This window comes from Halichoerus grypus, chromosome 11 (assembly GCF_964656455.1).
Source record: "Halichoerus grypus chromosome 11, mHalGry1.hap1.1, whole genome shotgun sequence".
NCBI lineage: Eukaryota > Metazoa > Chordata > Mammalia > Carnivora > Phocidae > Halichoerus > Halichoerus grypus.
The window spans coordinates 80,164,018-80,176,435 of record NC_135722.1 but is presented as its reverse complement, the minus strand read 5'-3'; the positions used below and the strand labels follow the sequence as shown (position 1 = coordinate 80,176,435).

The 12,418-nt window shown below is 35.3% G+C and overlaps 1 protein-coding gene and 1 long non-coding RNA gene across 5 annotated transcripts in view; one reads left to right on the top strand and one right to left on the bottom strand.

Annotated features, from left to right (window-relative positions):
- CNTN5 (contactin 5) overlaps window positions 1–12,418 on the bottom strand; it is a 1,336,681-nt gene that overhangs the window by 80,504 nt on the left and 1,243,759 nt on the right. For all 3 annotated transcript variants that reach the window (XM_078058730.1, XM_078058731.1, XM_078058732.1), the window contains one exon: window positions 5,225–5,383. In XM_078058730.1, the coding sequence (XP_077914856.1) occupies window positions 5,225–5,383 (159 nt within the window). The remainder of the gene's footprint in view (window positions 1–5,224; window positions 5,384–12,418) is intronic.
- The window catches only part of LOC144379455 (uncharacterized), a 113,347-nt gene that overhangs the window by 54,689 nt on the left and 46,240 nt on the right, over window positions 1–12,418 (top strand). Inside the window, exon 3 of one of the 2 annotated variants that reach the window (XR_013442535.1) lies at window positions 10,773–10,992. The exons of the other annotated variant lie outside the window; for it this stretch is intronic. This is a non-coding gene — a long non-coding RNA (uncharacterized LOC144379455). Of the gene's footprint in view, window positions 1–10,772; window positions 10,993–12,418 lie in introns of those variants that run through there. 2 annotated transcript variants of the gene reach the window in all.

Below are 12,418 nucleotides of genomic sequence, written 5' to 3'. Positions count from 1 at the left end.
TATTTATATGCCAGTACCATACTGTTTTGATTACTAGAGCTTTGTAGTATATCTTGAAATCTGGGAATGTGATACCTCCAGCTTTGTTCTTTTTTCTCAAGATTGCTTTGGCTATTCAGGGTCTTTTCTTGTTCCATACAAATTTTAGTATTATTTGTTCTTTTTCTGTGAAACATGCTATTGGTATTCTGATAGGGATTACCTGAAGTCTGTAGATTGCTTTGGATACTATGGACATTTTAACAATATCTGTTCTTCCAATCCATGAGCACAGAATATCTTTTTATTTATTTGTGTTATTTTAATTTCTTTCATCAATGTTTTATAGTTTGCAAAGTATAGGTCTTTCACCTCCTTGGATAACTTTATTCCTAGGTATTTTATTATTTTTGGTGCAACCATAAATGGAATTGTTTTCTTAATTTCTCTTTCTGTTACTTCATTACTATAATACAGAAATGCAACAGATTTCTGTATATTAATTTTGTGTCCTGTGACTTTACTGAATTAATTTATGGTTCTAGTGTTTTTTTGTGTGGAGTCTTTAGCGTTTTCTCTATATAGTATCATGTTGTCTGCAAATAGTGAGTTTTACTTCTTTCTTACCTATTTGGTTGGATTTTATTAATTTTTCTTGTCTGATTGCTGTGGCTAGGAATTCCAATATTATGATAAATAAAAGGGGTGAAAGTGGACATCCTTATCTTGGTTCCTGATCTTAGAGGAAAGTCTCCCAGTTTTTGCCATTAAGTATGATGTTAGTTGTGGGTTTTTCATACATGGGCTTTATTGTGTTGAGGTGTATTCTTTCTATACTTATTTTATCATGTTTTTATCATGAATGGATGTTGTACTTTGTCAAAAGCTTTTTCTGCATCTATTGAGATGATCATAGGATTTTTATCATTTCTCTTGTTAAAGAGGTATATCACATTGCTTGATTTGCAAATATTGAACCACCTTGCATCTCTAGAATAAATCCCACTTCATTGTGGCGAATGACCTATTCTGTCTTGAACCCATTCTGGTGATATCTTAGTTCTTATTATTTTACTGAAACTATTATTGTCAAGGTAGCCAATGACCTCTATGTTGCTAATATTGAAGATTAATTCTCAATTCTCATCATACTTCATATGTCAGTAGAGTTTGACACAGTTGATTACTTCCTCTTCTGTGATGAATTTTATTCTTTTGTCTTCCAGGATATTATATTGTCTTGGCTTTCATTTTTGACTAAATGGCTAGTTTTCCTTTGCATCCTTTTTTTTTTTTTTTTTTTTTTTTTTTACCCTCTTCTCCATAATTTCTTACTATTGAAATGCTCTAGGCTCAATTTTCATACTCTTCTCTTCTTTATTTTGTGTTCATATCCTTGGAGATGACATGCAATCTTATGGTTTTAAATGAAATTTATATGCCAATAACTTTCCAATTTATATCTTTATTCTAAACTTCTCTCTTAAACTCCATCTCCATATATCCAATTGCCTATCTGTTATCCTTTGGGGCCTCATCTCCAAATACAGTTACACTGGGGGTTATATCTTCAACATATAAACTTTGGAGGGGGCCACAATTCAGTCCATATCAGGCAGGTTACAATTTTAATAGAGTGGTCAGGATAAGTCTCAGTAGGAAGGCACATTTAAATGAAATTTTAAAGGAGATGTGGATTTAGTTATTCCAATATCTAGGGGAAACCTTGTCAGATAAAAGGAACAACTAGTGCAAAGGTATTAGAAACATTATATGTAGGAGCATTAGAAGATCACTGAGTCAGGAGCAAAGTGAGCTTTAGGGAGAATGGTAGAAGATGAGTTTGGAGAGAGATTGTAGGACAAAGTCATATAGGAGTTGGTCTTTCATCCTGAGAGAAATGGAGAGACATTGGAAGATTGTGTCTGTCTTATTTTTTAATACATTAGTTCCAACTATGTTGAAAATAGGAAGTAATTAACATTTAACGAGGTCATGAGGGTGGAGTTCTTATCTGATAGAATTAGTGTCCTTATAAGAAGAGATACCAGAGCATTCACTTCCACTTTCTCTGCCTTGTGAGGACACAGTGAGAGGGGCTGTAGCTGCAAGCCAGGAGGAAAGTTCTCACCAGGAATTAAATCAAATTGGCTGGCACCTAGATCTTGGAATCCCAAGTCTCTAGAACTATGAGAAGAAGAATTTCTCTTATTTAAGCCACCAAGTTTATAGTTTTGTAATGGCAGCCTGAGCAGACTAATACACTACCTCTACCATAATACTTCTGATTCTCGTTACAGTATTTCTTTAATTTTTTTCACTCACTAACTTCTAAGATACTATATAATTAATTGACTTGTTTATTATTTTCTCTGTTAATTGTTTGTCCTCACCTGTGAAAATACAATCTCCACAAGGGTAAAGATTTTTGTTTTGTTTTGTTCACCCATATATCCTAAATGCCTAGAATACTACCTGGAAGGTGTTTGACAAATTTATATTGAATGAATGAAAGAGGAGTTCAAATTGCCAGGTGTGATAAAAATTGGTACAGTTAATTTCTGTTTTAACCTTGATGTAATTATTTCAGGCTTAACATTAAAAAAAAAATATGAAACCTAAAAAATCCTTTCTCCCAAGGATACATATCTTCGTAATAACTATAGGCTTTAAAGTCTTTCTCTGTCACCCTATATTCTCTCCCCATACTTAAATCTAATCCCTCTTTAAAAATAAAAATGAAAATATTTACAAATTCTAAATTCCTTGCTACTTGTAAGTACTATAAAACAATTATAAAAAGTATATATTGAAGGTATTAATATTTTTGATGAAATAACATGCAATATGAAATAAATTAAAAATAAACTTTTTAAAATAAAATTAGCATTTGATTTCAAATGCAATATCATAGAGATGAAAGATAGTGGAAAATGTATACTAAAATAAGTATTTTTAAAGCCTTGCAGGTATCTTTTTATAAAGAAGGTTTTTTTTTCTCGAAGTATAGGGACAAGTTGGTTTCAAAGAAAACATTCTTCAGTGAGAACACACTGTGACTAAAAATAGTGGAGGACCCCATATTGATTCAGGGAAAGAAACCTGTTAGGATGCTTTTTCTTGTAGAAGAATTACATCCTGGAATTTAATTAAATAATTAAATGTAAACTAAAGAAGCCTGTCTTGTTGACAAATTTAATCAACCAATCAATCCGTGGAAAATATATCCACAGAGAGAAGACATATCCACAGAAAGAATAGTTAAGAAACATGTTTGAATTAAGTAAATAATGACCAATTTTATGATTATAGGTGATTAGATTATTCCTAAGCAGACAAAATAAGATACTAAGTCAGCTAATAGTATTCAATAATATAAAGATTAAAGTCAAGTTTCCAAGTCAAAAGCAATTTGTTTGAGCAGAAAATGGGTCTGTCAGTGAAATTATCTATTTCTTACGGCTCTTTTTCATACTTTCTTCAAAATGAATAAATTAGTCACATTCACAGTCATCTGATTTGAGTCTGAGTTTTGAATAGGCAATGTTGATGTTAATTTCAGGTGTCATTAGCTAGAAGGTCCAGATGCAACTCATCACCTTATTTGTCAAAAATAAGTAAGTCACTGTTTTTTTTTTTTTTTGTATTTATGGTGGTATATATTGCATTAACTTTATCAGAGAGTTCAAACCCCAAACCAATTTTTTTCTTTCTAATAGACATTTCTGCATTAGAGCTTATCTCTAATGAAATTGATTTAGATGAAGAACAACTATGAAAACAAAAGGCCCACTGCCCCAGGGGAGCTGTTGTGGCTCTAGAGGGACTTCTTTCCTTATCACAAGCACAAAAAAGTTGTGGTCAGATTTAGCCAAGGGCAAAAACTGTTTAAAACTGTTACTTTAGAGCAGGCGAAATTTGAGTACAGCTCCTTGGCACGCTTGCCGACAGGATGGCATGCTAGACTGAGAAACAAGTGATCTCATTAGATACTATCAAGGGCAAATAAAATTGATCACTAAAGAAACATATTTCTCAGAAATATATATTTCCTTATAAATACAATAAAGCATAGATTTCTTAATAAGTACCTGCTGAACTGAATTTAAAAAGAACTCTCAACTTAAAAATGTTCCAGCATTCAAATTAAATTAGAAAAATGAGAATACAACTTTATAGTAGGGACTTCTAAAACAAATAACCCCCCGAAAATAATACTTAGTCCAAATGTCTAAGCCCTACCCACACACACACACACACACACACACACACACACAATCTCTCATTTTTCCTTGCTACAGTTTACATATGTATAAATGTACACACACATACGTACACATTTATCTTTCTATCAAACAACAAAAAGTAGAAACAGGTGAACCCAGACATGCAAGAAATCAAGCTATAAGAGTAACTAGGAAATTATGGTTGTAATAGTAGGAAGATTAGATGTCCCAGATTGCCATGCCATGTGTTAAGGTAAGAAGGACAAGAATATGGGATGAGTGAGGAAACATATGTATGTATTGCAATGTGCCCACAAGGAAAAATGTCCCAAGAATTATGGGCACTGTGGCTAGAGCGGGTATGCAGCATTAGCCGCAGGCAGGAAAATGGGCTTGGTGAGCGCATTACACCAGATCTAAAGGTGAATCCATTTCCTGGCTACAAAGGTTTGGGCTGTCACACAAAGGAAAAGATAAAAGCACTGGGGCAGAAGTTATAAGTATTCTTGAATAAACCCGTTTATGTGACTTGACTTTGTGATCTTTCCAGAATTATCTATTGAACTTAGAGATTCCCTCAATTTCTTGGATCTGCAGGGGTATCACATGGAGCCAGAAATGAGGCTAATACCCACAATTATATATATTACAAATTAATATGTATACACATACAGTACACTATAGAGACAGAGAGTGTGAGCACATGGAAGGGGCAGAGTAAGGAAAGAGAGAATCTTAAGCAGGCTCCACACCCACGCAGAGCTGCCTAGGGCTCTATTTCATGACCCTGAGATCATGACCTGAGCCTGAAATCAAGAGTGGGTTGCTTAACTGACTGAGCCACCCAGGCACCCGGAAAGCAAGATAGCTTTATAAAAAGAGGCAAACAATGGTTAATATTGTAATAAATAACAAAGTTTCCAGAATCCAAAATGATCCTACTAAGATTGCTAGCAAATACAGCTCATGACATAGGAAGATGTTCTGGTTGCCTCTGACGTTGCGTTAGAGCCTCTTACTTGTTTTTACTGTTTGCCAGCCCAGGGAGAATGGGCTTCGAGCCTGCAGGTTGTAGGAGGAGACTGGGCTGTGGTTGTCAGCTGCAGGACTCCAGGAGAGTGTGGCTGTGTTTTCGGTGATTTCCTCAACAATCACTACCCCTGGTGGTCCTGGGGGACCTATAGGCAAAAGGGAATGGATAAAGTTAAGTACAAGCCACGAGGAGGAGCCATGAGAAATTGTATTTCCAATAAAGATACAATCAAACTATCTAACCATCTTAATGAAATATATATTTAGTAATGGAAATTGACAGTAGAAAGAGATGGGATGCAAGGCAGTTTCCATGATTTCTGCTGGTAACTTAATTATAGATTTGATTTTTTTCCTAACATTTTGTGCTTGGAGGCAATTACCAATTAGCATTATATTTTATAGGAAAAGAAAAATATAATTAGAAACATATACAAGAATATGAATTAAATATCAACTATGACTGTTGACATCAACCACAGTTTACAGAGGCAACAATAGAGAGTGATAGGCAATGGTATCATTAACAAAAAAAGATCCCATCATTACTAAAAAGGTATAGGTTTATGGGCCTAATTTTTATCTTCAGGAAACCTGCAGTGTACAAATACTGTGATGTGACTATCAAGTAGCTTAAACTTTAACAGGGGAAATATGAAGAGCTCTGAAATAACGATAGTTCAGGCCAAGGAAGGGTATATTCTAGAAGGGAGGCATGGAAAAATTTTGTGGGGCATTAAAAGAAGGTGTGATTTTGATGATGATGATGATGATGATGATGATGATGATAATGGTGATGATTTTTGGTGGGAGTGGGAGAGTGGGAAATAGAGATTATTTTCCTTATGCTCATGAAAAATTGGTATAGAATAATCAATCTATGAGCATATAGACTCTAGCTTCAAGAAACAACTGTGATCTGATAGAGAAATATACTTTTGTATTATCACTCCTAAAATAGTAATATCTAATAGCATTTAAAGATATGTAGAGTGTTTACATTTTAGAGGCTGGAAAGCATGCCAATTTTCTTATTAACATTCTTCTATTCTCTAATATAGACAATTCAGGCTGCAAGGATGCTTTTATTTTCAATGAAAACAAACAAACACAAAACCCTCTTAAGTATTTTCAGTTATTTTCTGAATTAGTCCTACCAGCACCATTCTGGCTTCACTTGACTCCCTAATCCACCTTGATTGTCATTCACACCATTTGCATCTTTGGTGACAAACCAAACCAATCTATAAGTTCTTAAATCTGAATGGACTGAGTTAACTACTTTCTCTGGCTCTGGTCCTGGCTTTCTAGTCTAACTTTGCTGAGTCAGATTTGGTGATTACAAAGTCTGATCAAGAGGGGCTGAGCTAGACTATAAGGGGCTAAGAAATGGTGGAGTACTGGAGAAATGGAGGCAGTTAGTAAAGACCTGTGGGTAGAGAATTTCAACAGGGAAAGAATAGGGAGATGGAAAAATAATTTTAAAAGCCTCATGAAGCAAATGACATTTTTAGGAAAGGAGAAGTGAACATTTTTATCAATTGAGTCCATTCAGATTTAGGAATTTTTAAATTTGGTTTGGCTTATCATCAAAGATGCCAATGGTGTGAATGGCCATGGTGTCAAGGTTGACTAGGGAGTCAAGCAAAACCAGAAAGGTGCTGATAAGCTAGAATTAAAGAAAGGAATCAAGGAAAGCATGATGAGAAGATAAAAGAATTGGAACTTGCGAAGAGAAAATTCCAGAGTTTATGATTTAAATGTAGGGTACTTTTGGGTGAGAATTTGTGTTTATTTGGAGTGAAGTGGGGAATATGATTAAGGTTGACAAGGTCAAGGACTTATGGAAGAATATGTTTGATTTGTCATCAATATGAATGTTTAAAGCATTAAAATAGTAGCTAAGGATGAGGCGAGGTAAATAAATGAGATCCAGGGGATTAAGATGTCTAACAAGTTGTTAGACTGTGGTGACACAAATATAAAGAGCAACTATAATGCTGATAACATAAATAATGAGAATATTAACTGTAATAATATTACTAATAGTTACCAAATCCTCACTTTACTGTGCTAAGGCCCTGTATTAAGGATTTTGCAAACAATAACTTGTTCATTTATCTCTATGTCACTGTGAGGTTGACATTATTCTCCTTATTTCATAGAGGACATAATGGAATCTCAGAGATTGGTTAGTCAGTAAATAATAAATAAGTCAATAACCTTATTATATGTTAGGTGTTATAGTAGGCAGTGGGTATCAGAGAACGCATTCTTCTGAGAAGACGGTTTTTGCCCAAGTCATTCTACTAGTGAATGGTACAGCTAAGATTTGAATTTGAATCTGGTTGTAAAGCCTGATTTGTCCAAAGAAGCAAGGAGTACACAGGTCCTTCCTTCCTCCTTTCACTGTTAATCTAGAAAGTAGTTTTAATTGAAGGAATGAAAGAAAGAAAAAGTGTGGGTTAAGGAAAGGCACATTTAAATTATATGTTAAAGATAAAGATGGCATTTGAAGAAAGCATTTAGGACTTTGTGTCAACCTGTATATAAGATGGACACCATCACTCCTTCCTCCCTGTACATGCAGGCCCTTCCCTCATTGAAAGGTAGAGCCTCTTCTTTCATCTCCTTGAGTCTGGGCTGGCCTGTCACTATCTGACCCAAAAGACAATGGTAGAAGTGACACTGCATGACTTTTGAGGATCGTTAAAATGTTATGAAAAAAAGACAAAATTTTGCTAATGCATTCAAATAAGAATAGTTACTAACATAACTCATTTATTAAGCTCTTCTATATTGTTCCCTTTATTCTGTTCCATTCCATCTCTTCTATTTATTTACCTCTTCAAAAAGCATTAACAACCACCTATGTGTGAGACATGATAGGAAATGTAGTGGAAAATAACTATTTGTTAAAATAATTTGCCTTTCTGAATATTAATGGTCTAGAAAATGTTAAAATTAGTTTTCTTAAAGAAAGGTGTACTTCTTTTAACAATGAGTAATAATGACTGAATTTTTTAAAAAACTTCAACCCAGAACAAAAAGGAATTTACAACATAATTAATAAATATCCAAGTATTTTTTTCTCTATGTGGCTATTTTCTCAAGTATAGTCCTTAGCAAAATAATCAGTGAGAGTGAACAAGATTTATGTATCCAGGACACTGACTGTGGCCGTGTAATTATTCATAATTATAAACCACTGTAAATAAGTAATTGTCCAATAATCATGTAATGTTTAAATCATAAAAATTTATGATAAAATATTAGGCAGCCATTAAACTGACTAATATTTAGGGTTATCTACTATGTGCAAAATGTTCACAATATAAAAAGTGAAAAAATTAGAATTCAAAATTATATGTAAATATATATGTACAGTTACTTCCCAAATACATAAAGGAAAGACCAGAAAGAAATGCATTGAAGTATACATGGTGGTTATTATTGCTTGGAAATGAGGTTGTAGATGATTTAAATTTTATTCTTGACTTGTTTGGATTTTCCAATTCTGCACAATAAGCATCTAAAATTATTTTTAAAGTTATTATTTTAAAGAAAGCCTCCATATTGTATGTATGTACTATTGTAAACATATTCTGTTTAACCAAATGTTTACTGGAGGCCCATTATGCATAAAGCAATGTGCTGAGTGGTGAGAGACGAGTGGTGGAAATGATTTATAGGAGAACAAGATAGGGTTCCAGCTCCAGATGTGTTAAAATCTTGTGGCAGAGACATATCTTTTACAAAAAACAAATGCCAGGTAATGATAATGTTATGTTCAAGTTTTGGGGGAGTATATTTTACATCTCATTATAGCTCTTGTTAAGTTGGCTATAATCATTTTTCTATAATTTCCACTTGTCTGAATATTCAATATAGTACTTGGCATATATTAGGCCCTCAATAAATATTTGTAGAAGGAGAGATGAAAGAAAGAAGGGATAAGAAGGAAAAAAGAAGGTAAGAAAGGACAGAAGAGTTGTTTTGAATTTGGCATATTGTGCAACAATTAACAAGTAAAAGGGTGTTTTAAAATAAAGTAATTGTCATATAAGACAAAGTTCCAAAATAACTTCTTTTTTTTAAATTAAAATACGTTTGAAAATAAAAATATATTTAACAGTTTTTTTCAGTCAAGTTGAGTAGGATGGTAATAAAATTGACAGAATAGCTGCATGAATGAACCAAATAAGTCTTTTCATACGATTTAATAAATTATTAAAGCCTGGGACAGATAATTTTTCTAAATCCTTATAAATCCAAAGATTTTTATGAATATATTATTGTAAAAATATTCTGAAAAATTAATGATGTGATTTACCTTTTAAGACAGATTAAATATGATTTTCAACCATAATAAAAGTGAAAATGAGATTTATGGTTATTTTATTAGTATTGGCTTTTAATGTTCACTTATAGAGAAATATACATTTTTTGACATTATATACTGAATGCTGGCTATAATTATCTTCCTGTCTATATTTAGAAGTGAATTACATTAATATTATATTAATACAATCAATACCTTTGTTTTTAAGGCCTGTTAATAATGGTCATATTTTTGCCATTTTTTTGCCTTTTTAAAAAATCAGGAAGTAAATTCTCTCTCTCTTTAAAGGCTATAGCTAATTTACATTAGATATCTTTGAAAATAGATTAATAAGAGATAAGTATCTCATAGATGACAAATGTGTGATAGTAGCTAGTGTCTGAATATTATACAGATGCCTCTCATTTAGCAGAAATCTATATTAACTTTATACTTAGCTGTAATGATTCAGTATCAGATGGGAAGGAATCTGGAAAGTCCTCCTTGGACCCTCCTCACCCCACAACAGTGCCATTATATAGAGTCACTAAAATAAATATTTTATTTGAAAATAAGTAATTTAGAAAAATGGACACAGTCTCTTCATTTCTTCTTGGTGAGGACTGCTGAGCAAATGACAAAGCACAAAGGCCCCTGGCAGAAGCCATGTTCTCATGAATTTAATTTACTCTTAATCAAGGGCCCTTAGGATTGCTATTAGATTGCTATCAGATCAACTCATTTTGTTGACCTAATGTTCAGTTAGAAAATTTTCTTCTCTTGAGAAGACATTGACTTTTAAAACTGAAAAGCAAATAAAATATATGTCTCTTTGTAACCTCTAAAGCTGTTATTGTTAGGCTGGGGACATGAAACAAGGATCTACGACTTCATGTGATAGTTAAGCAATGTTATAGAACCTTGGAATTTTTAAATTAACAGCAGTCATCTAGTCCAACCATGTTATTTTTCAGATGAGGAGGGTGTACTTGAAACAGGAAAACTCCTCAAAAACAAAACAAAAACAAAAAACAAAAAAACAAAAGAGTCCCCCTGCTTTGGGGGAAAAAGTGTTGAAACAGGTTTTGGCTTTAGTCTTGACAGCCAGTAGAGTGATAGTTCCTGTTCAAAGCAAATTATAACAAACTAATGTGGTAATAAATAGGAAATTGTATACTGACTTCTTGTGAAATCATTACCTATTCTCCTTGTAGAAAACAACTGGTGGAGCCAACCAGTTCTTGTCGTGGGATTGTCCAACCTGTCTTGAAGAAAAATTCTTTAAAAATCCTCTTAATACTGCAGCTGGCTCCCCATGCCAACCAATTGTTCTGGCCCTGTCTCACCTAGATAGCATCACTTTCTCTGCCTGAATCTGACATCTACTAATTCAACAAAAAACCCTATTGTTACATGTTATTTTTTACATTTTATATAGATTCTCATTGTTTTTACTTAATTTGATTCTGGGGACTTTCTTGTAATTTTTTTTTTCATTCAGAGGTTTTTCAATTAGCAATAATCGTGCCTCAAGTGAAAAATTAAACTTGTTGGGATTTAAAACATTAAACAGGTCTTACATTGTTTAAAACTAAAATAAAAAAAAATTGATACCAAAGGGGGCGGAGCAAGATGGCGGAGGAGTAGGAGACCTGGATTTCGTCTCCTCTCAGGAATTCAGCTGGATAGGGATCAAACCACTCTGAACACCTACAAACTCAACAGGAGATCGAAGAAAAGAATAGCAACAACTCTCTGAACAGAAAAGCGACCACTTTCTGGAAGGTAGGACGTGCGGAGAAGTGAATCCGAGGCGATATTCGGGAGGATAGACGGCGGGGGAGGGGCCTCCGTCGGCCGCTTCTCGCAAGTGATAGAGCCGCGGAGCACAAAATCGGAACTTTTAGAAGTCTGCTCCGCTGAGGGACATCACTCTGGTGGTGAAGTGGGGGGTGGAACCCTCGCGGGACAGTGTGGTCTCAGGACTCGGGGTCACAGAAAGACCGGGGGTGCCTGAGTGCGGCAGAGCTCCCAGGGATTGGAGCAGGGAAGCCGGCTGCAGAGACGGAGCCCAGGCGCGGGCTCTCAGCTCGGGGTTGCCATAAACCGTGATCCGCGGCACAGTCGGGCCACTGCTCCTCCAGCAGGGACCCAACAAGCGGCAGATCCAGGGAGACACCCCCTTCCTCCCCGGGGAGGAGAGGTGCGGGAGCGCACCGCAGGGATCTGCAGGGTTTGGAGACTCCACCTGGGGTCGGGTGCCAGATAGAAAGGCGCGGTCACAGGCCGGGTGAGTGTGGAGTGTGGCCGGAGACCGGGGAGACGGGAGTGACTGACTGCTTTTCTCTGGGGGCTCGCTGAGGAGCGGGACCCCGAGTTCTCGGCTCCTCCGGGGCGGAGACTGGGAGGCCGCCATTTTCACTCTCCGCCTCCAAAGCTGTACGGAAAGCTTGCAGGGAACAAAAGCTCCCGAGAGCAAACCCGAGCAGATTACTTAGCCCAGACTGGCAAGGGCGGGGCAATTTTGCCTCCGGCAAAGACATTTGGGAACCACGGCAACAGGCCCCTCCCCCAGAAGATCAGCGAGAACAGCCAGCCAAGACCAAGTTTACCGATCAATGAGAACGGCAGAACTCCAGCGCTAGGGGAATGCTGCACATAGAATTCATGGCTTTTTTACCATGATTCTTAGTCTTTCAAAGTTAATTATTTTTTTTAACTGTCTTTTTTTTTTCTTTTTTTTTGAATTTTTCTTTTTCCCTTTTTCAACCAACATCTTATCAATCCCTTTTTTAAAAAAAAAAAAACATTTTTATTTTTCATTTTTAAAGTCATATTCTATCCCTTCATAGTAGTTACC